The following is a 27,122-nucleotide window of genomic DNA, read 5'->3' as shown; positions in this document are numbered from 1 at the left end:
AAGGGAATTGTTTTCCATCTGTTCTAAATTTTGTAACCCCAGCTGTAAAGCAACATGGTTGGATCCTACTGTAGTGAAGGCCAATCTTTTCAACTCTTTCTTTGTTGAGAAGATTGAACACATTAAGACTGATATCAATCTGGCTGTTGCTATGAGTTCATCTGTGCCTTTAGACAATTTATCCGTGGTTAATCCTACTGACATACAGCGCCGGATTCCACTGCCTACATTCAATTTCCATCCTGTGGTAGAACATGACATACATCAACTTTTGATGACCCTTAAACCTACTATTGACTCTTAATCTCCTCTTCCGGCCTATGCAGCAAAGCGATTGGCGCTAGATTTGACTCCATTTCTGACCAAGTTTGTTAATATGTCATTGACATGTAGGTCCGTACCGGAGAGTTTAAAGCATTCTATTGGCTCCCCCTTGTTGAAACCATGGCTGGCTAAAGTTCTTGAAAGGGTGGTTACTGGCCAGCTTCAAGAATTCATAGAACATGAACTGCTATTGGACAAGGTTCAGTCGGGATTTAGACCGGTTCACAGAATTGAAACTGCTCTCCTAGCGGTTCAGGGTGACTTGCTAAGGGCCGCGGACCAGGGCGAACTTTCCCCTTTTGGTGATGTTGGATTTGTCTGCGGCCTTTGACACAGTGAACCATCACATCCTTCTTGAGCGACTGCAGGAGGTAGGAAGAGTCTCCGACCTTGCGCTGGCCTGGTTTAGGTCTTTTTTGACGGATCATCAGCAACAGGTGAGACTTGGTGAGTTCCTGACGGATTCCATCAAGCTTAACTGTGGAGTGCCTCAGGGCTCATCTATCTCGCCTTTGCTGTTCAACCTGTATATTAGGCCTCTTTTGGAAATACTGAGACATCACAGGTTGAATTTACACTCTTATACGGCCGATACTCAAATTTTCATTCAAATTACTAATTTTGCAGAAGCATTCAGGGGATTGGGGCAGTGCCTGGATGAAGTTAGCGGATGGATGACTAACAATACAATTACAACTTAATGCAGCTAAGAACAAACTAATTTTGTTTGGACCTAGACATCTGCAGACAGCAGCGAAGAAATTGCCCATTCCAATGGTCCTAGGAAAAAGCTTAACATTTGTATCCAGGGTAAAAAAACTGGGTTGCATGTGGCAAGATGACCTCGGCAGTGAAGGCCATGTTGGAGCAAAGGTTCAGGTGGTACACTTTGTTCTGAGTCTCCTTCGCCAGTCACTTCCATATATCCCTAAAGAGGATCATGCTTCCGTGGTTGGGGCATTGACTAATGCTCATTTGGATTATTGTAATAGTCAACTGTTGGGTATCCCATCTAAACAAATCCAAAGACTCCAAAAAGCACAGAATGCAGCCGTCAGGATGATTTTCAAGTTGGACAGAACTGCCCATGTGTCATCATTTCGACGTGATTTGCACTGGCTTTCTATAGAGGATCGCATAAGGTTGAAGCCAGCCTGTATCATTTTTAAATGTGTAAATGGTATTGGCCCTCCATATCTGAGGGAATTGATTCAGCCATATCTACCTGTAAGACAGCTGCGTTCAAGCGATTGCCACCTCTTATTTATACCACATTCAGTGTATAAATCAAGAGGCGATAGAAGATTCTCTGTCTTTGGTCCAAAACTGTGGAATTCCTTGCCACTTGAATTGAGGACCCTTAGATCACTCTACCAGTTTCGTAGAGCACTGAAAACGTTCTTGTTTAGATAGATTATCTTTACAGTTACTAGTGGTCCTGTGTGTGTGTTAAGCTGTGTTTCTGTTTCAAATATGTTTCATCTGCACCTTTATTCGGTTCATTCTGTTTAGTGCGCGTTACGAATACCAAATACAAAATACACATTGGAAATCGTGTAACATTTGCCTATTTGGGATTGGGGAAGGATCTATAGCCTGAAGCAGCTTGGGGAACGTTTCAAGGTGTTAAGTATTTCTTTACTTTCTTTGCTGTGGGTGTGGCGTGGTGATACGTGTGAGGAGCCATCTTTTTCTTTACCCACGTGGCTCATTCTTTACCCTCTGAACTTCGCTCTCCTTGTCAATAGTGTCACTTGGAACCCTATTACTGGAAAGCCCCCTCTCATTGATGCCTAGAGTGCTACAATTCTAGATGTACATCCAGCCAGAACACATGCCACTTTGAAACAACATGACTTCTTGTTTCCCTTGATCAGAGTATTTGTATATGGTTTTGTTCAGAGGATTTTGTTTGATTTCTTTTCTGTAGCCATCGCAACAGCTCAGTTCGAAAGTGCACCGGGGAACATCTGCTAAGCGTGGTAGAACTTCTGGGGGCAGACCGGCTCCTCTCAGGCAGTAAGGACAACACAGAACTGCTGATGCGAACCATTGTGAAGCTGGCCCAGGATGTGCATCAGGACACCAGGTAGTGCCTTTGAGTCTAATGGGCCTCATTGTTGTATACTATTTCTATCACCTGTTGCCTGTGCCTGGTGCACCCACTGCTGATATTAGGCTCCAGAACAATAGTCAATCTTCACTTAAGCAAGTATAGTTGACTTTACCCGGGTAACATTTTCATCAAATAAAAGAATGCTTTCCAGTAAGTTATACCATGCACAATAGAGCAGTAATTCATATGTGGGGACACAAAAAAAATAATGTTTTTATATTTTGTAGGATTAAAGTCCCATCTACTTCTGTAATAGTCCTTGGCAGTGTGACAATGGCATAGAATCACACGCCACCTGTACTGCTCTGCCAAAGCAAGCATGTGCAATGTGGAGAGCAGTTATGGTGCCCATCGTTCTGCAAAATCGAAATTGTATGGTTGCACTTGTGATTAGTCACTCCTTGCCCCAGCTGGCCTGGCCCGCTAACATTCCTATAAGCAATCACATGGTGTAAGGATCTAGCACGTGCCTGTGTCCATTCATTTGTAAAGTGCCTTCACATTCTCAGATTGTAGGGGCTATGAAGGAGCCAAAGCACAAAAACACCAAAGTAAGGGTAGGAAATAACATGTTCTACTCACCACCCCTCCTGCTATCAAAGGTTATCGATGAGTCCGTTATCTAAACAAGTGTATAATGTGTTTTCTTCTGTTTCACTTAAATATTCATAAGTCATTTTCAATTGTGTTTTTCTTCTCTGTGATTGCAATCCTTAATATGTTTCCATTGTGTTGGACCCTCTACCCTTTATTCATCAAGGTAATGTAGCAGGATCAGGGACTTCACCCTGTCAGATGGGAAAGGGATCCGTCCTGAACTGGGGTAGGTGGCCAACCAGGGTGTATACCAGAGCCGACCCTACTCCAGAGGAAGGGTCCCAGTCCCTGATCCCCCTATATGTGCCTTGATTGTTGATTCTGGTAACACTGTCAATCACCCAAGGCCCGAGTTCTTTTTGCTTTATTTCAGAATTACAAGGATCATCATACCATGCAGTACTGGGAGAGACCAGCAGACCACTGGCTAAAGCCCAAAGGTTCCAGACAGATTCTAACACACCAGTTTGAGTCAAAAGAAACATGACCAAAGCTCATTGCGGGAGGAACACTGAATCCATTATCCAACAGAGTCCGTTCTAATTGCTGTGAAACAAAACTGGGGTGGGTTATTGGGGGCTTATGCAGCTGTGTAATATGATATTTCCCAAGGGAGAAGACATCACACGGACCCAATGGGGAGGGAGGAAGAGCTAAAACAGGAAGTGATTATTATAAAAGACAAGCAGAAGCAAGACATAGTGAAAAGTATACGAGTGAGGTCAGGAGGTGTGGAGGTGGACTAACGACCAGGCAAAGGACAGAAAGTGGAATGATGTGCGGTAGAGTCTGTGGAGGAATTGGATAGCGGGGCAGGTGCAGTATTGCAATGAGAGAAAGTGGTACCAGGTACAAAGAGTGTAGCAGAGAAAAGCGTGCTGACAAGTGCAGGCAGTAGGCTGCTTACTTCTGCTGGTTCATGCTGTGGCACTTGGTAGGCGTTTTCCCCGAGGTGTGGCGCAGCTCCTCTCACCTGCTTCCTGGATTTGGATATATTCAACAGATGCCCGTATGGAGAAAAGTACAGTGACAAGTGCAATCTTCAGGCTGCTTCCTTCTCCTGGTTAGTGCAGTGGCACATGGTCAGTGTTTTCCCAGCATTTCCCCCAAAGTGTGGCATAGCTCCTCCCACCCGTGCATAGAGAAAAGTGCGCTGACAACTGCAGTCAGAAATCGGCTTGTCGGAAGCCTAAGGGAGTAGGTCGGCTCCCTACCACTTCCTACCACTACCTTCTACAGTTACTTTTTGTTATGTGAGTTTGTCCCTGAGTCGTGATAGCTGCGGTTAGGAATTGACATGGTTCACAATCTACAAAGTAACCCGAGACAGGGGAAAGAGCCCGCTTAGGCAAACAATATCATCAATCCCCCCAGGACTGTGAGCATTGACAAAGTGACTGACCACCCATGTAAGCACAAAGACAAAATAACTGATTACTTTGCCTCTCACACTAAGAAAGATAAGACCTGGCACAATGAGATGGCGGCTGTTCCCCCAGCAATAATCCCGAGGGCGAGGTAGACAATAGCACATCGCTAGAATTATACTATAGCCTCCAACAGAGTGCCAGTCTTATAGGCAGAGTAAGACCGCGCCCGCTGTTTTGAACCTGGAGCCCAATGATGCAATCGACCTGGCACTTAATGAGACACGACATGAGAGGCTACGCACTTTTGTAACGGGGAAGGCACTGGAGGTAGCTTATAGTCATCTACACCTATAAGTACTTCAGGCAAAGATTTTTCTAGTGGCTTTCAGGGAAGCCTGGTGTGGAAAAGTTGAATTGATGTTACTTGTGAAATGTGCAGCATTCAGAAAGCACAGCATGAAACAATTATTAGGATTGAGAACATGCTGCATTTGCTAATTGGTGCAACTAATAAAATCACTGATTATGAGAATGTCATTTATGTTGCGGATAAAAATCTCATGCCCAATCCCTCCTACCATTCCGACGGTTCTATGGCAAAGAAACGTGGGCCAATTGTAACTAATGCAGCTGCGAAGGAGTTGGAATGATTAGGTACAACATTTGCCGCTGCTACTAACGAGGATACAGAGTGTATCATTAACAACACTCCGCCTCAGGAAGAAAGCAGTTGCTATCACCTAATGCTTATATCTCATCATTCACACAAAAGAGAAGAGAGTCTTGGAAACCAGGATCGGAAGGCAAAATACAACAAAATACAACACATTCAATTCACATAATAAAGCCATAAAGAAACTGTGTGGGAGGAGAAAGAAAACGAAAATCAAGCATAATGGTGTCTACCTTGTGAAAACAGAAAACTGTTCCAAGCTGGAAGGAAAGAAAGCGAATGACGACATGAATAATCTGCAGACTAAAGGGAGAAGAAAGAAGAAGAAAAACAACAATAATTGGAGCAATTGCGCACAACGATCCAAATCCACAGTAGACTGTTGGATTCACAAACCTGCAACATTGCCGGTACGCATGCTCCCCCATGTTAGAACATCAAGATGGAGATACAACACTGAGGGCTAATGGAGAGGATATAGAAGATGATGACATTCCTAACATAACTGCGAAAAGTAACCGCATCTCAAACCAAAATGGAGCGGACGTCTCCCTGGAATGCCACGGGCAAACCGTGTTTACTTATTCCACTCTAAGGATGGCCCCATGCTAAATAGATTCCCGATCTTGAACCTATCACACATGATACCTACTTTAAGAGGTATTTGCTCTGTAGCTATTGAAGGGTTGAGATAGTGGGAGACCATGCTATTGTCCATTGTAGAACACCACATATATCAAACTTTACTATGGCACAAGCTACTGATGTTTTGAGATTAGGTTATAACATGAGCTTTGAGGAGGACATCCCCAAACAGAACACACAGGCACCACAGAAACTAAGGATAACTTGCAATCAAGGTGGTAGTGTCATAAGAAGACTGATAGTCAGCTGTTGGATCACTGTGATACGGGGAGTAGGGTTGGCTTCCAGGAACGCTACAATCGAGCAACAAGGGATGACCCTAGCCATATACATAATATAATATCCATCCTCATGTGGAACAGTAGAGGACACAGGCATTTGTTTTGAATGATGATGCAGCATGTATTTGAACTAAATATGATATATGTCTAAGTCAGGAAACATGGCTCATGGGTGACATCTATTTTGACGACTACAAAATGTATAATAGAGCTGCTAACAATTTTTATTTGGCCCACGTTTATGGTGGATTATTAATAGAGCTTGTATGTTCCTTTCAGAGTATTGAAGTCAGAGCACAACACCCCAGTCCTTGTATTAAGGCTGTCTGCATCACCACTGATCCGAATAAAAATATATTACTCTTTAATATCTATGACCCCCGGGTGGTCGCCGCACTCCCAAAATCAAGGGTGATATTGATGATGTGATTGTCCATTATTGTGATGACTTGGGGGACCTGATGCTTTCGGTGGGCTGTGATTTAAATGCTTATTGTGGCGAGACATGTGAGGATGCGATATTTATTGATTTGATACCTCAGGTATTGCCATCTGTAAAATGGAACAAATCAAATAGTAATCGGCAGGGTACAAAATGCTTGAAATTTATAGAAAGTAACTGCTTGTGTATGTTTAATGGGCATATTGGTGAGGATGTCCAGGGTAGCATACCTTGCAGTCAGGAAAACACACGTCAGTACTGGATTACTTTTTCCTATCAGTATGATGGGGTCCTTCATATGGATACCAATTTTAGTGACCACACTACCGTTGGTAGAAGGTTAATTCTTAATAGACCAAAAGCAGCATGTAGGTAAGGTGGAAACAAATAGTCATGGTAATAGGATATCATTGACAAAAAGAAACATCCTAAGAATAAATTTATATATGGAACTTTTCATTGAGAACATCTTAAGTGATTTGATGGATAGGGAAATTGATGCATTGGCTAATTGGATAAGTGACCAAACTAATAACTTTGGAATAGTGGGAGATACATTTGTGGTCCAGAAAGATGGTGCCATGCATGACCCCATTATAGCTAACAGGAAAAGGCGGATGGAAAGTGAAATTAGGTGTATTATAAAACACAAGGGCACCATGAGTGAGACACAGAGAATTAAAGTGCATAGAATAAAAGTGCATTACAACAATTGGTTACAACATCATAAAATGTCCATGAATTGGGCGAGATGGCAAATTATGATATACACATTGGCCACCAACGACTCCAAGAAATTCTGGAGTCTGATAAAAAAAAGCTTAAGGAATAATTGACATGTTCCTGCTAACGTTATCAATGAGCATACATGGTGCGCCCATATAGTCTGTTCACTTCACCATAGAAACCATTGTTGAAACAATTTGCCCTGAGGAAAGTGATAAACTTGTATCTGATAAATTTGATGCAAACGATATCTACAATCGAATATGCAAATTAAAGAGTTTTTTATACTTTGCTAAAATCACAGTGAGACATAAAATACCTGATTCCTGGAAACTCTCTATCTTAGTGCCAGTTTTCAAAAGACACAACCGTGCGGACCCCAGTAATTATAGATTACTGTCACTTTTGGACATATCGAGCAAGGTCTTTGGTGGTATTCTGTTTAAATAAATTAATAAATGGGCGCAGCAGAACAAAATATATGACCCTTTACAAACAGGTTGTATGAGCGGTAAAACAGTACGACTCAAAATATACTAATGTTGGAAACACTTACTAGGCAGAAACAACCGAGAGCACCACCGTTATATGCCACCTATATTGACTGTATTGTGGTTTTTGATAATGGAAATAGAGGTGTTTTGTGGAGAAAGTTGTATAACCTGGGGTTTCCCACTGAAATACTTGAACTCATTGTGCAATTGTATAGCATAACTATGGTGTCCGTGAAACTAGACAATGACGGTAATATCAGCCGATATATGCTTACCAACAGAGGATTGAAGCAGGGTTGTGTGCTTGCACCAACCCTGTTTAATCTCTAGATAGCCAATGTTTGTAAGGTTCTTAGTAACATCAATAATTTCCCTCCAAAAATATGCAGGAGACATATATGCAGTGTAAGCTACGTGGATGATCTGGTTGTCATGGACCATACCTTGATTGGTTTGAAAATATTGTTAGAAGTGGTTATTTGCTATTCTAATGCATTAGGCCTGATGGGTAACATAGGGAAAACTAAATGTATGATTCCCCAACCAGCCACCTGCGCCACACCCAAATATCTTCAATTTGATCCAATGATCACAGAACTGATATGTCTGATCACACACACAATATTTAATTCAATATTCAACACGTGTTTCAACCTTTAGCCAGGTCTTCCTCAGGGCTGTATGATCACATAACCAATTCGTAAATAAAACCGCATATAATGTATAATCATAACACAACATAATTATCATTGATTCCAATACCATAGGCAAAAAACAAAGGAAATTTGGGGAGGGGTAAAAAGGAAGCGATAAGGGGAGAAAGAAAAGACAGCCACATTAGACATTACTCTACTACATCTCCAAACTATCACTCAGCATTGTATATTCACTAATTCTCATTGTGCATCACCTCTTAAATTTCAACTCCATGTACCGAGTTCCAAGTCCTTTAAACTCCACCATGCATTAAACAATCTGTGATTCTGTGAGTATCGCCCCTCTCGTCCCAAGTCAATGACACCCTTGTTCCTTATTGCTGGGTGCAACCCATCCGATCACCACCACGGGGTATATTTCTACACCTTATCAAGTGTTTACATTTCTCCCAGTTAGTTTCCCAAATAGGATTCTACTTAATAACATAGCATCAGTGGCCTAACATATTGACCACTTTTTCAATTCCTTCAGACACCAAGGTCATTGTCACCACTACCTTTTGGTTAGTGTTCTAATTTCATCTGGTTCTGCATTGGAAACATCAATTATCTTATGCTGATATTTTTAATAACTCAACAGCTGTTGATATAATCCTCCTTCTCACATACCTCATAATTATTGGCCTCAAATTAAATTCTCCTTAGGTGCACTATTTCAAAAAAGGATGGTCGGTACCATCCCGCAAGTCAATTCTAATTGTTGTCCTTTTAAATCAAAGAAAAAGCCCAAAAATACATTGTAGTCTTTTATTCATTACTAAAGTCCTTAACTCTTATTTTCAAGCATGGATTAAAAATAACCAAAAGTATAGATACTCACAATGGACTGCATTGCCTGTCCTGACATTCAATTTTCCTTGGAAGCTTTTTTGTAACATGGATGGACGGTATCATCAAATAAGTGAGTTCCATCTGTAGTCTCATTAGTTTTTAAAAACAAACCAATAAATATATTTAGGGGGTAATTCATAGAATTCAGCGCACAAGTGGCGCACGCGGCTGGCGCACAGTGTGCGCGTGCGAATCCCTGCGCCAGCCGCGTGCGCTGAAATCCATTTCCGCGCACAGCGTATTCATGGATTCCAGCCACCAAAACCAGCCGTGGCGCACAGTGGCGCAGCGACCCTGCAGCAGCGCCAGTTACGCCCCCAAGAACGCCTCCCGCGCAGGGAAAAGCCATCAACATACCCAATCCAGCGCAAAGGGCTGCGCTAACCCTGTACCAGCACAGCAAGCGGGCTACGTGTATCACTGGGGTGCGCGGGAAGTACCTCACGCGATTTGCCCCGTGCGAGCAGGGTACGCGTATTTCAGGGGTGCGCGGGAAGTTCCACACGCGATTCCATCAGGGTACGTGTATTTCGGGGTGCGCGTGAAGTTCCACACGCGATATCAGCAGGGTACGTGTATTTCAGGGTGCGCGTGAAGTTCCACACGCGAATGGCCTGGGCGCGTGTATTTCAGGGGTGCGCGGGAAGTTCCACACGCGAATAGCCTGGGCGCGTGTATTTCAGGGGTGCGCGGGAAGTTCCACACGCGAATAGCCTGGGCGCGTGTATTTCAGGGGTGCGCGGGAAGTTCCACACGCGAATAGCCTGGGCGCGTGTATTCCAGGGGTGCGCGGGAAGTTCCACACGCGAATAGCCTGGGCGCGTGTATTTCAGGGGTGCGCGGGAAGTTCCACACGCGAATGGCCTGGGCGCGTGTATTTCAGGGGTGCGCGGGAAGTTCCACACGCGAATAGCCTGGGCGCGTGTATTTCAGGGGTGCGCGGGAAGTTCCAAACGCGAATAGCCTGGGCGCGTGTATTCCAGGGGTGCGCGGGAAGTTCCACACGCGAATGGCCTGGGCGCGTGTATTTCAGGGGTGCGCGGGAAGTTCCACACGCGATTGGTCTGGGCGCGTGTATTCCAGGGGTGCGCGGGAAGTTCCACACGCGAATGGCCTGGGCGTGTGTATTTCAGGGGTGCGCGGGAAGTTCCACACGCGATTGGCCTGGGCGCGTGTATTTCAGGGGTGCGCGGGAAGTTCCACACGCGATTGGCCTGGGCGCGTGTATTTCAGGGGTGCGCGGGAAGTTCCACACGCGATTGGCCTGGGCGCGTGTATTTCAGGGGTGCGCGGGAAGTTCCACACGCAATTCCATCAGGGTACGTGTATTTCGGGGTGCGCGTGAAGTTCCACACGAGATATCAGCAGGGTACGTGTATTTCGGGGTGCGCGTGAAGTTCCACACGCGATTGGCCTGGGCGCGTGTATTTCAGGGGTGCGCGGGAAGTTCCACACGCGATTCCATCAGGGTACGTGTATTTCGGGGTGCGCGTGAAGTTCCACACGCGATATCAGCAGGGTACGTGTATTTCGGGGTGGGCGTGAAGTTCCACACGCGATTGGCCTGGGCGCGTGTATTTCAGGGGTGCGCGGGAAGTTCCACACGCGAATGGCCTGGGGGAGCGTGTGCGTGTATACCAGGGGTGCGCGGGAAGTTCCACACGCGAATGGCCTGGGGGAGCGTGTGCGTGTATACCAGGGGTGCGCGGAAAGTTTTACACGCGATTTCAGCAGGGTACGTGTATTTCAGGGGTGCCGGGGAGTCCTACATGTGATTTGACAGTGTGGGTCCTCCCAGGTGTTCCCTGTACACCCTCCACGGCCCCTGCAGGCAGCCCACACCACAGGGGACTACCCTGCATCCCTGGTCATGTCCCGCAGGCAGCCCACCCAACATGGGCATGCCCCCCAGCAAAGGCACATGTCTCCTTGAACTAATGAACACCAACTCATGTCCCCTTGCACCCCCACCCCCCAGCACTGTGGGGCACCTGCCAGCAGGCCCCCACCCATGTCCAACTCATGTCCCCCACCACCCACACCCCCCAGCACTGTGGGGCACCTGCCAGCAGGCCCCCACCCATGTCCAACTCATTTCCCCTTGCACCCCCACCCCCAGCACTGTGGGGCACCTGCCAGCAGGCCCCCACCCATGTCCAACTCATTTCCCCTTGCACCCCCAGCCCCCAGCACTGTGGGGCACCTGCCAGCAGGCCCCCACCCATGTCCAACTCATGTCCCCCACCACCCCCACCCCCCAGCACTGTTGGGCACCCTCCACCAGGCCCTCGCCCATGTCCCATCCATGCCCCCCTGCACCTGGGTCCCAACAATCCCCAATCATGTCCGTAATGGCCATCCTCCCCTGCCAAAAGGCCCAACCAACTATCACATCCACCCACATATCAAAGGCAATTACATGTTACACACCCAATGTAAATAATGCAAATGAACACATGTCTGTCACACACAATGGCTGCAAGTGAATGTTAAAACACCCAACATGACATGCATAAAAGTAATGAGATGATACGACACATTGAAGGATGAAAATAAAAATGTATTGTAAATCAACTAGAATGGAAATGAAATGAGAAAAACCACAAAACAAAACAACAAAAAGAAGATGAATGTCCATGAAAAAAATCCAAAAAATCAAAAAATCCATAGAAGAACTATTTACAAGACAATCCCGGGTCCATGAGCCCAACCAAATGAAACCTAACTATGTCAACTAACTAAAAACTGAACTATATACAAAAAAGTGGCGCATTGTCCAATCGCAACCAAATAAAAAAATAACAATTTAAAGGAAACCTACCACTAACTATATAACTATATACAAAGGCAGCGGGCTAGTCCGACGGCTCACTGGTTGTTGTCATGGGCCAGGGCATCATCGAACTCCCGTTCAATGGCTTGGAGGCGGGCATGTTCCCTGGCCCCGAGGTCCCGCAGGGATAATGCAGTGTCCAGCTCCAACTCCCTGCGAAGACCCTCGAGGCACTCAGCCCGCCTCAGCGCCCTCCGCATGGAGTCCTCCGCCCTGACCATTGTGAGCCGTTCCTCCTCTGCCCGCTGCCGCTCCGCACCTATCTGCTGGCACAAACGCTCCCACACGGAAGCCACTCCCATTCCAGGGTTCTCCTGCCCTCCGGCCGATGCCTGCACCCCTGATGTTGATGGCCCCGAGCCATGATGCCTCCCACGTTGAGCCTGCTGCTGCCTCCGACGCAACTGCCTGTGCCAGCACGACGGCATCCAGGCTGATGGAAACCACCGACGCCGTCGTGCACGTGCCCTGCCCGATGATGCCGTCACATCCTCCATCTGCTGGGGTCCAGTTGCCGGTGTGTCCACCCCTGCTGGTCCTCTGACTCCCGACTGTGGCAGGGATGGGATCCCCACCGAGCTGGCTGCATTGGTCAGGGCAGGTCCACAGGGGGCCCTGGTGGCATCTGGGCCGGAAGACGGCAAGGAGAACGACTGGCGTATAGTCTCCACAGAGGAGGAGAGGGCCGCCAGATTGGCCGACACATGCAGGAAACCCCCAAACATGGACGATCCCAATTGGGCCACGTCGGCACGGTGCTCTTCGTGATGACGTGCGTGCTCCTCCTGGGAAGCACGCACGGCATCACGAATCACAGCCGTGCGCATCGCGACCCCAATCAGGACCTTCTCCATACGGCCAGGGGTCCCCTCGTCCGCAGGTGGAGGGGAGTCAGATGACATGGACATCCCCTCTACCTGCGGACGGGCCTGGGACGGGGCATCCCTGCTGGTGCATGGTGGTGCACCCACAGGGTCAGGGACAGCGACATGCACAGGCCCCTCCACGGTGACCTGTGCTGCCTCCTGCCCCTGCCCCTGGACTGCACCACTTGCACCAGCAGGGATGCCCCCACCAGGCCCCATGTGCGCCTCAGTGGCGGCCTCCTCCTCCTCTGTGGAAACCACCAACCTGGATGGCTCCTCACCGTCTTCCGCCGTAGCAGGCCCCTGTGGGGGCTCACCCACCCCTTCCGCTGCAGCCGTGGGGGCATCCCCGCCGCCTTGCTCCACAGCGCCGTCTCCGCCCTCTTCTTCACTAGCCGCTGCGTAGAGGGAGACATAGAACACAAGCATCAGGGTACTGTACAATGGTCCCCTAGACAGGAAGCAATAGCAGATGAGTGCCACTGTCAAAGTACACTTCCATCATGTCCCCCCACAACACATGTGTCAGTCCAGGCAAAACACACACAGTGACAGTCATGGTGCATGCCATGGACATTTCCATACATGTCTAATGGACTCTCGAAACATACAATGTAATGCTACTCATATGCATCATGGGTCATGCCTATCACATGCACACACTTCACCTCAGTCACATCCATCTGGCCCCGTACACCCCAATCACAGTGGATACAAGGATGACTAAGCTGCATCAGTGAATCTGTACATTGTCACAGACATGTGTCATGCATCCATGGCATTCACAAGTCACAGACACGCAGGTCAGGCACACAGACATGGATACCATATATGTACCTGGCATCAGCACCCATCCCTCACCCCCACCCATGTCCAGGTACAGAGACTGCCATGCTCTCATGTGTACAATCTGCATAGGGCTCCCCATGTCGCATTTAAACACATGCAACGACCGTGCGGTTCACACATTGCTGATCGCACATGCATTACCATGATGTCCCTGCACACATACATGCGTACATGGCCTATGTCACACATACAGGCAGGTATCAGACAACCAGCACACTGCAACATGCCCTGTCTCACACAGCAATGCTTGGCCACTTACCGCTCAACTCCAGACGGGTCTCCCTCTCAAGGACCTGGGCGTGGAGCGCTGGGTGTACGCGTTCCAGGACCCTCATCTGGATGGAACTCATGCGGCCCCGGCCCCCCTCCACGAGGCGCCGGGCCTTTATGAGGGTCCTGGACATCAAGTCTTCCCAGCGCTTCTTGACCTTCTGGATGGTGCGGGTTGCCATCCCCTCCGCGTTGATGGCAACCACACAGTCGGCCCAGATCCTCTCCCGTCCTTTCTTGTTGGCGCGGGACGATCCGAAGAGGGCATCATACTGCCCCAGGACTTGCTCCACCAGGACACCAACTTCGGTGGCAGTGAAGCTGGTGCCCCTCTGCCCCTCTGGCCAGGGGTTGCCACTGGTGCCAGATGTGGATGTGCCCGACATGGCAACCCCAGGGGCAGGAGTGGGTGGGCAACTGGGTCCTGGGGCTGGGCTGTGGAGCGATGTTATCCGAGTCGGGAGTCTTCTGTTCCAGCAGGGGTGGACACAGCAACTGGACACCTGCAGATGGCTGATGTGCAGGCACCAAATGGCAGGGCACGGTGGCAGCAGGCAGGCAGCAGCAGATGGCACGTGGGAGGCTGCTCGGGGCACTGGGGGGCAGTAATTCGGCCTTCTGGGCAGGAGTGTGGTCTTCCGTGTGTTTTCGCGTGGCCAGCTTGATACGGAGTGATTTGGCACGTGAAAATCCTGCACGTCAGCGTGAAAATCGAGGAAAGGCCCTTAGCGCGTAAGCGCGTCAGCACGCGTACGCGATTTCATTGGACCAAAGGCCCTTACAGCGTAAGCGCGTCTGTGACGTTTTGCGCACGGGCGTTACCCTGGCAGGGCTTGGAGATCCTGCGTGCCTTTATGTTCTGTACGTGCTTTTCGTGCGGTGCGTGTGTTTTCCATCCGTTGGGGTTCACACGCTATTACTTCACAGCGGGTGTTGGCTACGCGTTCTTCTACACGCAAGGCAGACGGTGAGTGGTACCCCGCTCCCCCAGGCCCGATCGCGTGAAAAAGTTCAGGCGAACCCCTGAAATACACGTAGCCCGCTCCCCCAGGCCCGATCGCGTGAGAAACTTCACGCGAACCCCTGAAATACACGTAGCCCGCTCCCCCAGGCCCGATCGCGTGAAAAAGTTCACGCGAACCCCTGAAATACACGTAGCCCGCTCCCCCAGGCCCGATCGCGTGAAAAAGTTCACGCGAACCCCTGAAATACACGTAGCCCGCTCCCCCAGGCCCGATCGCGTGGAAAAGTTCACGAGAACCCCTGAAATACACGTAGCCCGCTCCCCCAGGCCCGATCGCGTGAAAAAGTTCAGGCGAACCCCTGAAATACACGTAGCCCTCTCCCCCAGGCCCGATCGCGTGAAAAAGTTCAGGCGAACCCCTGAAATACACGTAGCCCGCTCCCCCAGGCCCGATCGCGTGAGAAAGTTCACGCGAACCCCTGAAATACACGTAGCCCGCTCCCCCAGGCCCGATCGCGTGAAAAAGTTCACGCGAACCCCTGAAATACACATAGCCCGCTCCCCCAGGCCCGATCGCGTGAAAAAGTTCACGCGAACCCCTGAAATACACGTAGCCCGCTCCCCCAGGCCCGATCGCGTGAGAAACTTCACGCGAACCCCTGAAATACACGTAGCCCGCTCCCCCAGGCCCGATCGCGTGAAAAAGTTCACGCAAACCCCTGAAATACACGTGCCCCGCTCGCACAGGCCCAATCGCGTGAAAAAGTTCACGCGAACCCCTGAAATACACGTGCCCCGCACCCCCAGGCCCGATCGCGTGAAAAAGTTCACGCGAACCCCTGAAATACACGTAGCCCGCTCCCCCAGGCCCGATCGCGTGCATAACTTCACGCGAACCCCCGATATACACGTAGCCCGCTCCCCCAGGCCAGATCGCGTGTGTTACTTCCCCTGAAACCCCGGAATACACGTACCCCGCTCAATCGCGTGTGTGACTTCCCACGCAACCCCGAAATACACGTGCCCCGCTCGCACGATTGCTGTATGTTGCCACTTTTGTAATGCGCAGGGACGCTACCGCCTGTCTTCGTGTGGCGGATGTGTTTCGGCTTGTGCGTGTCTTTCGCTGTGCGTGGCTTTGCCCTATTCGATTCCATGAATACGTGTGGTTCGGGTGCGTGTGGGCGTTCCGTCTGCTTCCCTGCAGTACATCCCCAGTTACGCCCTTGTTTTCGCGAGTTGTTCCCCATTCCGCGCATTACGCCCCGTGTTCCGCCCACTTTCTAGTGTATGCGCAGAGGTTGTGCGCTTTCACTGTGCGCGTCGCACACGTCTTTCGGGATGTTGCAGTGACGTGTGCGCCATGCACGGGTTTGGCGCACATCCCGAGGTAAACACGCGCAGGGACTTCCATGAATCGCACGCTGTTTTTTTCCGCTTGCGCCTGCTTGCGCCTGCTTGCGCCTGCTTGCGCGAAGATTTTCGGCGCACGTTTGTTCCATGAATCGGCCCCTGAGTCTCTTATTCCTTGGTAAAGATTATCACTAATGCTTTCAAATATAGATTCATAATATCCAAGTGTGCAGGTACTTAAAGTAGACTGGGCTTTTTAGGTCCAGTGCTCTTCAGTGGGTTCTCCTTGCTGCGTTCCGTGTGTTTGTAAACAGCTGCCATTTTTGAAATGTCCTTTTAAATACACTATGGGATGTCATATGTTGGGCATTTGATGTCACAAAGTGTTTTGCATAGATAAACATTGCGCGTTAATGCGAGCGCATATATTCTTATCTGGAGGCTAATTTGCGGCATCTGATCGTGGTGATATTTAAAGTCATTTTCCATTTTTCACCACTTTAATTGTTAGGACTTTTTAGAATTCTGTATTCTTTTTCTAGAATTGCCTGTTCCTTCATTCAATAACTTATGCAAAACAAAAGAGGTAATGGCTGGAAGGTTTGGAATTAATCCTAACCTCTGGCATTGCTTTTGGCAACCCACCAGACCATCGTTCTTCAGGCTGCCAAGCCATTACAGAAGGGGAGAGACCATATACAAATCAGGTTTGGTCCCATCCCAAAAGGCAGCAGTTCAGCCCGAACTGCTAGGTCCTATCCCTTCTACACAAGACCATACGCATCCCCAGACATGTTTCGTCCTTATTGGGTGTCATCAGTGGTCCCTATGCCCAGCAGGCTCGGGACCCACGTCTTGGCATACCCGTCCCATTCGGGGTGACTTATGCAAAACAAAAGAGGTGATGGCTGGAAGGTTTGGAATTTATCCTAACCTCTGGCACTGCTCTGGGCACCCCTCCAGACCATCGTTCTTTAGCCCGCCAAGCCATTACAGAAGGGGAAAGACCATATGCAAATCAGGCTTGGTTCCATCACCACCTCAAAAGGGGCAGTCCAGCCCGAACTTTGCAGGCAAAGATGTGGCTCACTGATGTGGCCCAACATGACCGATACATGTTTGTGGATGCTTGTGGTCTTGTGCAGAAGGGATGTGACCAAGCAGTTCAGGTTGAACTGCCCCTTTTTTGGGTAGGACCAAACCTGATTTCCATATAGTATTTCTCATTTTGTGATGGCTTGACAGCCGAAGAACGATATCTGTTTCCATTTCTTCTAAATATTGCTCCAAATCATTTTATCCTCATTTCGGTTTCATCAATATTTAGCATATTCCTTTACTCTCAAACTATAAAAATGTGCTTCTGGGACTCTCTTCCGCTCTGACGTGACTCCAGGGTTTACACCTACCCCCCTTCCCATGTATTTACTTGTTCCTTTCTGACAAAGTAATTCTTGTTTCAGGGCCTGTTTATGTTCATTCAAAATGTTGTACCAGATTACACAGATTCATTCTTCTCATGTAGGACTTTCATGTGACACTTGTCTCGGAATCATAGAAATACCCCCATTTCAGTATCTGTATTTAGACCCTTTTCAATTGTCCGAAATGTACAGGTCATTCTTGCTTCAATCCGTCTTGGTGTTCTTTCTCTATCTCCTGCATGTGGATTAGGTCATACAAGATGAGTCCCAAAAATCTTATTCCTGATTTGTCTTCTAGCTGATGGTTTTCTTGCCAGTGTGTTGAAAGAGGTTGTCTTCGATCGTCATTCATTAGAGCAAAGTGTTCCCGAATTCTTACTCGCAACTCGCGAATAGTGCTTCCGATATGCACAAGCCCACAATGACAAAGGATACCAAACACTACATTCTTTGACTGACAATTAATAAAATCCCTGATTTTAAAGGGTTAACTCACGTTGATTTTGATTTTCTTCATTTCACTTCCATATTGGCACATCCTGCATGTACCGCATCTGAGAAAACCTGACAGATTTCTATTCAACTGAGCATATGGCTCTTTGGCCATTGTGCATGCAATGGATGGGGATGCAGAAAAACTCAGACACCAAATAATCAAACCAACTCAGGAAGATGGCAAAGGTTGCTGTTTTATTAACAATTATCTAAAACATGGAGTTACAACGGACATCAATGGACGTTCGCTCAAGCTCTCAGTGCATTTCTCTTAAAAACATCCTTATATGCCAAAAATACATCAGACGTGAAATCATACTACGTGACAAATAAGAAAAACCTATGAGGGATTGTGATACGTTCAAGGGGAATATCTAAATATACTTTCTATAAGGGCTGGGATTGTGATTGGCTATCTACTGTCAGGTGGACAACGTATGCCCACCTCTAAAACATGTCATCTTCAACACTATTAAGTACACAGTTAATTATTGGTCTTCAAATTATAAGGCATTTCGTTATACGGCCCTCTATATTTGGTTGGTACACTTGTGCCATGTCTGGAACATTCGGTTCCTTTAGCAGCCCGTAAACTGAGACCCAGGTGCCAGGAGGTGGACTTGACTTTACCTCCCCACCCAATTAGCCCAACATCTCTCATCACTCATGCCTTCTGCCATGCAGATTGTCTTTGAACTTGGCCTTGCAAAGTATCCTTGCCTGTGGGACTATATGGGAGTACAGGCGTTCACTATCATTGTTCTAGAACTCCACGCTCAACTCTATTTCCATCCTTGGCTCACGTGACAGGAGACCACAATTTGGTTCATTTTGCGGCATTTAAATGTCTTAAATGAATAAAACTTGTAACACTTGGTGTTCTTTCTTTGCACCTTAACAAGGGATGATTCAGTTTTGCACGTTCACTGCCTTCAAGAATTGATAACCGACCTTGGCTGCTTCAGCTTTGATACATCCATTTGTTTCCACGATCTCATCTTATTTTTGCTGTGACACAGTTCTCGCCTTTTCTCTCCATGGGTCCTGGCTTACTAAATACATGACACTGATGTCCAATTTCTATACAATGGCGGCTTCGCCTACAGTCTATTCACTACATATAACCAGCTTCTAAGATTACTTAATCTATTTGCGTTACAGAATCTGTACAGTTATTGAACGGCTTGCATTTTCTGCAGTGCTTCACACACGTGCAATCTTCTTTTCGCATATGAAAGTTTACTCGATTCTTAACTTTGTCATCAGTTTCTGTAAGATCCATGCATTCTCTTCAGACAGTATCCTCAGGGCGTCACACTCGTCCTTCGTGACATCACCAGCTCCTCTTTTTGTTCCTTTTCCTAGTCCTTCAGGGAGTTCCTCCACCAGAGTATTGTCTTTTCAGGGATGCAGCTCAGTGGGTACCTTCTTTCGAATACTTGCTGTGGTATGGTCACAACAGCTGGTGTTAAGCATGGCACAATCTCAGGCTTCCAACATATAGGAGGAAGGGGGCAGTATTTCCTGCAGAGGCATGTAACTGCTCCTCTACACAACCATGTTTTTGTGCCTTCACCAGATTCAGAAATGATGGGCTAAATGTGTATCTTACAGTTGGTGCTCTTGTGTATACAAATGTGAGACCTCTCCCAATATATTCTATGAGGTTTGAATCCAAAGTCAAAATGTGCCAATGTTTTTGAACTATCTTATATAAACTATGGCTATCCCTTGTGTATCTCATAATCATTCTCACCACATTTCTATCATCCGTTTTACCTCTTATTTTGGGTTTTAGCAATTCACTTCTCAATATTTTTCTTCCCTTCCTCTGCCATTGACAGATTATTTTCTTTATAACCTCTCTGTAAAAATCTCGTTCTCAATATTTTGCACTCTTGTACATACTCTGATAAGTCACTACAGTTTCTTCTTGCCCTAATGGACTCTCCTATTGGAATGTTCTTAATCGTACTTGTCTTGTGTTAACTAGCCACTGATAAAATTGAATTAGCCAGTGTTGGTTTTCTAAATGTTCTACATAGAATGTTGGCATCTTTCACAAATAAATTAACATCTAAGAAATCAATTTCGGACGCGTGTGAAGCACATGTAAATTCAATTCCAAACACGTTAGTATTTAGATATAATACAAATTCCTTCACTACATTCTCATTCCCCTCCCAAATCATAAAAACGTCATCTATGTAACATACCCACATTTTTATGCGAGGGGAAAAGATACTTTCTCCATGTACATATTGACTCTCATAGTAGCCCATAAATAGGTTGGCTAATGATGGTGCGTAATTAGCCCCATTGCTACCCCCCTGGTTTGTTTATACAGATTGCTGTTGAATATAAAGACATTATTGGTCAGAGTAAAGTGTAATATCTCTTTTAGCATTACTAAGTGCATCAAATATGAAGCCGATTCATTTGCATATGTGTAATCACGGGCCTCTACAGCAAATTCATGCCATATTCAAGTATATAATGCTTTGACATTCAGGGTCATAAACTGAAAATCTTCTGACCATTCAACATACTCCAATTGCTGTAATGGGTGCATTGTGTCCCTCAAATATGATGGCACGTTAACAACTACATTCTGTAAAATGGCATCTATATACTATAAATAAGGTTATTTATTTGAGTAGTGGGATATGTTGTGATTGGGAACATCTCATAGTCTCATATCCAAGTGTAAAGCATGTGAGTACCTTTAACTATTTAGGTGTATTCCTTTCTACATTGTCGAATGTGGACTCATTTAGAGAAAATCGTCCACTAAAATGTTGTCCAAAATCACTATGATAAAGAACTATGTAACCATATAAGGAGAATATAGCTTCAAGGTTTGTTATTACTGTACAAGCAGAACATTGTGCCAATTATTTAATATATATATGAAGTCTGCATGGACACTAACAATTCTTGTCTTAAAAGATTGGATGGGGAAAATCTGGCAATACCTTTTAGGCATAAATCAATGCCAGTTGAATTCATTCATTTGGAGCTTGGAAGTATCACATTGAGCACTATGGCTGCCATAAATAAGTGCATTGTGTAAAGGTGCATACAAGATTACACAATTAATCAGAATAATACTCAATGATGGAGGACTCAGGTGCATGTCAAAACCCAGCTTTATTCGAACAATGATAAGCAAACAAGCATCTCCTTCTCATAGCTCCCAATATTTAACAATTGCAAGCAAGTTTTGGACCAAAACTAGGTCAGCCATGATGTCACATTGCCCTATCAGTTTACAAAACCTACTGGGAAGTTGGGTTGGGTAGTAGCTCAAACTACATATAGGATGCATAGGGGTTAGTTACCTTATTGGTCTGTGCCTATCTGATGGCTCTGCCTAGACTCATTCCACCATACATACCACTTCTAATACATCATTACTGGGGCAGCTAATTGGTTGGCCTTATCCATCATAGGCGGTGCCGCAAGGGGACTTTTCATTGGTTGGCACCTAGCTTACCAACCTTGGACATTTTGACAGGCGTCAAGATATGAGAGAGACATAAGTAGGGGAAGAGAATTCCGTAGTCTGCCATACTTCCAATTAAAGAATACCCCTGCTCATCACAAGGTGATGAGGCCTTCCCTTTCCTTTGTACCTGGCCTTGTGTACCATCTGGTGTCTGTGTGTGTTTATTGAGGGATTTCTGCATGTGTCTTATCTGGGTTTGGCTCATAATGAATAGCCAGTGTGATTCATGTCTGGATCATGTGTTAGGGTACCATGTTTGAGAATGGATTTCCTTTGATTTATTAAGGTTTTAGCTAATTCTGATGTGCATGTTGTCTTCTTTGCAACCACTTGGGGCGCTAGTCAATTACTTCCATAAAGTCTTTTGGCTTTACTGATTTCATGCACCTGGACATCAATGGGTGCTTGTGCTCATATTAAAATTGATTAACTTGGGAGTCTACTGCTTCCCGTCCTGGAAACCGCTGTCTTGTGCCTGTGTTCCATTAATCTATTTCTCCCTTTCTTGTTTCTGACTTTGGCTCTGGCCTTGAGCTACTGTCTGGGCTCTGCACGAGTTTCTAGAATACATGTATTTTTGTAAATTCAGCATCTTGGGTTGTGAGGCCTTGCTAATTCTGAGACCTGCTGCAGCCTTTGCATTAGGAAAATGGCTGCACTTTTGTCTCCCTGTTTCCATATTGGTGACCTAATGCCACGTCTATTCATTCTGTATGTCTGCCATACGATGGTCTCCCTGCCCATGCATTCAGCACCTTATTTACCTAGTATCCAACTGCCCTATCGGTGTAGTGAGTCCCTTTCTTGGTACACAGGAACCTCCTGTCCTTTTATACTGTATTGCACTATTTATACCCACACTATTTGTGCATTCTACAGACTACTTTTAGTCCTTACTTGTGTTGCACAACCTTACTACTTCTTTATGGCAGATTGCATGCATATTCAATTTGGTTAAGCATACTGTTTCATGGAGCTCAGTTTAACTCATATTGTCAACCACCCCTAGGTTCATGGGGTGGTAAGGCTGCCTCCTTGTGTAACTTCTCTTGACCTTGCGGTAATGGGACGGGGCCAGGGCAGAAGGTGGTAATGACGTATTCATCTGCATCATCACAATGTTGTATATCAACATTTTCTGAATAATGGATACCCCAATACACAGGCTCATACGTGAGGCCATAGACTCTAACCCAGTATAGAGCACTTCACTGTTTCTTTAAAGCAAATACCGACATCATCTCTAAGATGGACATGAAAGTAGACTGGGATGCTGATATCATAAATATTAAAAACTATCTGACTAAGAAAGCACACACATGGGATTTCCTCTATAACCTTGATTGTGCTGTTGGGAAAAAGCCCATTCAGGAACTGGTCTCATCTACTTATTTATTTAAATCTCCTAGCTCTCAGTACCGCTATCAGTTCTTGCGGTTTCGCTTGCATTTATACCCAACAGGGGAATAAGATAAATGAAATGAAATTGAAGAATGTAACTAATTTATACAATCAATGTATGTTATATAAGGTTTTAATGGCTTATTTTGGTATTATATGTATTGTTTTGAATAATGTGTGTAAAGTTACATTTTAAATGAATAAAAACAATAAAAAAGAGTGTAGCTCTAATTGCGAGGGTTTATGTGAGAGTGAGTGTGGAGGGTGAAAGGAGGTAGTGTAGGGGGTGAAAGGAGTTAGTGTTGGAGGAGAGTAGAGGGAGCAATGGGGAAGTGCTGTGTGAGGATGTAGAAGGCAAAGTAGAGAAAAAGATACTGTGTGAGAGAGAGAGGGAGAGAGATTTCTCCAATCCGCATTTCATCCCTCCCTCCCTCCCCTCGGAAATCGAAACATTCACCAAGTCCCCCTCCACTTTTTCTACCTTCCACACCAAACTTCCACCTAGACACCACAACCCCCCCCCACCTGTCGTTCATCTCCACCTAATAGTGAAGTGAGCATCTGCCTATGGCTGCCTATGGCTGAGGCACTGCACCTGACCCAGATTGTGTTATGCCCATAGAGTGTACATACTCCCTTGGTGGCATTAAGAATATAGAGTGACCACTGCGTGTATCGACCGTGGTCATCTTTTAAAATAAGGCTTCCCAAATTGTCCATGGCCACGAGCTTCCCAGATGGAAAAGTCATTATCACCAAACATGGCGTGGCATATTCATAGAAATAATAAGGAATTGCGAATCCCCTTAAATGCCTTTAAAGTGTATTTGTTCCATGTCATTGTATATATCAGTAGGTGGGAACCGTCCCTTCAGGTTCTAGATTGCAGTCTGGATTTCTCTTTTCCTCACAATAGCCACCTCTACTGCATCTTTGTAAACCATTGCTCCAGTTATTAGGGTGACGCGTGGTTGCTTGCTTGCTTGCTCTCAGAATGTTAACTGCTGATTGTTGCATGCTTGGGAACCATCTCTCCAGGTTCCAGGGTGCAGTGTTGTAGCTATCGTGCTCTCGCAATCTTCACTGGTGGTTGCTGTGCACTCAGGGTGCAGTGTGGTTCCTCTTGCAATCTTCACTTCTGCCTATGACATCCTTGGGAACCATCACTCTAGGCTTCAGGACACTGTGTGGCTGCTTGTGTGCTCTCGCAATCTTCACTGGTGGTTGCTGTGCACTCAGGGTGCAGTGTGGTTCCTCTTGCAATCTTCACTTCTGCCTATGACATCCTTGGGAACCATCACTCTAGGCTTCAGGACACTGTGTGGCTGCTTGTGTGCTCTCACAATCTTCACTGGTGGTTGCTGTGCACTCAGGATGCAGCGTGGTGGCTCTTGCAATGTTCACTTCTGCCTATGACATCCTTGGGAACCATCACTCTAGGCATCAGGACACAGAGTGGCTGCTTGTGTGCTCTCACAATCTTCACTGGTGGTTGCTGTGCCGTCGGGATGCAGCGTGGTGGCTCTTGCAATGTTCACTTCTGCCTATGACATCCTTTGGAACCATCACGCTAGGCTTCAGGACACTGTGTGGCTGCTTGTGTGCTCTCACAATCTTCACTGGTGGTTGCTGTGCACTCAGGATGCAGCGTGGTGGCTCTTGCAATGTTCACTTCTGCCTATGACATCCTTGGGAACCATCACTCTAGGCTTCAGGACACTGTGTGGCTGCTTGTGTGCTCGCACAATCTTCACTGGTGGTTGCTGTGCACTCAGGATGCAGCGTGGTGGCTCTTGCAATGTTCACTTCTGCCTATGACATCACTGTGAACCATCACTCTAGGCATCAGGACACAGAGTGGCTGCTTGTGTGCTCTCACAATCTTCACTGGTGGTTGCTGTGCCGTCGGGATGCAGCGTGGTGGCTCTTGCAATGTTCACTTCTGCCTATGACATCCTTGGGAACCATCACTCTAGGCTTCAGGACACTGTGTGGCTGCTTGTGTGCTCTCACAATCTTCGCTGGTGGTTGCTGTGCACTCAGGATGCAGCGTGGTGGCTCTTGCAATGTTCACTTCTGCCTATGACATCCTTGGGAACCATCACTCTAGGCATCAGGACACAGAGTGCCTGCTTGTGTGCTCTCACAATCTTCACTGGTGGTTGCTGTGCACTCAGGATGCAGCGTGGTGGCTCTTGCAATGTTCACTTCTGCCTATGACATCCTTGGGAACCATCACTCTAGGCTTCAGGACACTGTGTGGCTGCTTGTGTGCTCTCACAATCTTCACTGGTGGTTGCTGTGCACTCAGGATGCAGCGTGGTGGCTCTTGCAATGTTCACTTCTGCCTATGACATCCTTGGGAACCATCACTCTAGGCTTCAGGACACAGTGTGGCTGCTTGTGTGCTCTCACAATCTTCACTGGTGGTTGCTGTGCACTCAGGATGCAGCGTGGTTCCTCTTACAATGTTCACTTCTGTCTATGACATCCTTGGGAACCATCATTCTCGGCTTCAGGACACTGTGTGGCTACTTGTGTGCTCTCACAATCTTCACTGGTGGTTGCTGTGCACTCAGGGTGCAGCCTGGTTGCTCTTGCAATGTTCACTTCTGTCTATGACATCCTTGGGAACCATCACTCTAGGCTTCAGGACACAGTGTGGCTGCTTGTGTGCTCTCACAATCTTCACTGGTGGTTGCTGTGCACTCAGGATGCAGCGTGGTGGCTCTTGCAATGTTCACTTCTGCCTATGACATCCTTGGGAACCATCATTCTAGGCTTCAAGACACTGTGTGGCTGCGTGTGTGCTCTCACAATCTTCACTGGTGGTTGTTACTCTACTGGAAACCCTTTTTGCATGTTCCAGGCTAAATGTGTAAAACACAGAGGTCCTGGTGGTCGGCCCTCCTAATGTTAATACTTTGTGGATCGCTGAATATTGGCCCGACTCTCTGAGCCCCTGCTGGGCCCCCAGCAACTCAGTGAAAAGCCTGGGCATGAAACATGTGGCATCTGGGTTAAGAGAAACTCAGATGTCTTCAATGTGCTTTTAAAACTAAAAGTCCTTCAAAATATTCTCCCTTTCCTGCCTAAGGAATGCTAGGCAAAGTAAGTTACATCTTCCATTATGGGATTGTTAATTACTGTAATGGTATTTATCTTAGGCAGCCGGCCAATCAGATCCTGCGTCTACAAATTCAGCCAAATTCGGCAGCTCGACTGCCTCTAGATGCACCGAGACTCACTTCTTCTCAGTCCATGTTGCGGCTGCTCCATTGGCTGCCTGTGAAACTCCGAATTGAATTGAAAACCCTGTGTATTGCTCATTGGGTAATTCACAATATAGGTGCATCCTAGCTGCAAGCCAAACTAGAATGTTATCGTCACAGCAGGTGCCTATGCTCAGCGTCACAAAATGTAATATCCCGCCCCCTACCTCAGAGCTTGGTCCGTTGGACGCTCTTTCTCGGTTCTTGCCCACACTTTGTGGAATGCTCTTCCCCACTTTTTGCCTGAGATTGACGATCACCTTCAGTTTTGCAAAGCGCTAAAAACTAATTTATTCTTGTTGTGGCTCTCTTGTCCACCGGTTAACCTCCCACTAGCGCCTGGATGCCCTTGGGCCTTATCTTGCGCTTTTTAAATATACCATACCATACCAAGCTGCAGTGCAAATGTTCTCTTGCTCTCACTGCGTTCGCTGGTGGGTGTGATTCTTTTAAAAACCTTTGCTCCAGGATCCAGACTGCAGAACAGTTGTTTTCGCTGGTGGGTGTGACTCTTTGGAGAACCTTTGCTCCAGGATCCAGGCTGCAGAACAGTTGTTTTCGCTGGTGGGTGTGATTCTTTGGAGAACCTTCGCTCCAGGATCCAGACTGCAGAACAGTTGTTTTCACTGGTGGGTGTTATTCTTTTGAGAACCTTCGCTGCAGGTTCCAGGT

General features: G+C 46.9%; 1 protein-coding gene across 3 annotated transcripts in view; it reads left to right on the top strand.

Moving 5' to 3' along the window:
- TOGARAM2 (TOG array regulator of axonemal microtubules 2) overlaps positions 1 to 27,122 on the top strand; it is a 717,735-nt gene that overhangs the window by 581,957 nt on the left and 108,656 nt on the right. For all 3 annotated transcript variants that reach the window (XM_069608717.1, XM_069608718.1, XM_069608716.1), the window contains exon 14: positions 2,255 to 2,413. In XM_069608717.1, coding sequence (XP_069464818.1) covers positions 2,255 to 2,413 — 159 coding nt within the window. The remainder of the gene's footprint in view (positions 1 to 2,254; positions 2,414 to 27,122) is intronic.

This window comes from Ambystoma mexicanum, chromosome 4q (assembly GCF_040938575.1).
Source record: "Ambystoma mexicanum isolate Mex_15411 chromosome 4q, UKY_AmexF1_1, whole genome shotgun sequence".
Lineage (NCBI taxonomy): Eukaryota > Metazoa > Chordata > Amphibia > Caudata > Ambystomatidae > Ambystoma > Ambystoma mexicanum.
Note: the sequence above shows the minus strand (reverse complement) of the source record. Positions and strands in the feature narration are given on the sequence as shown.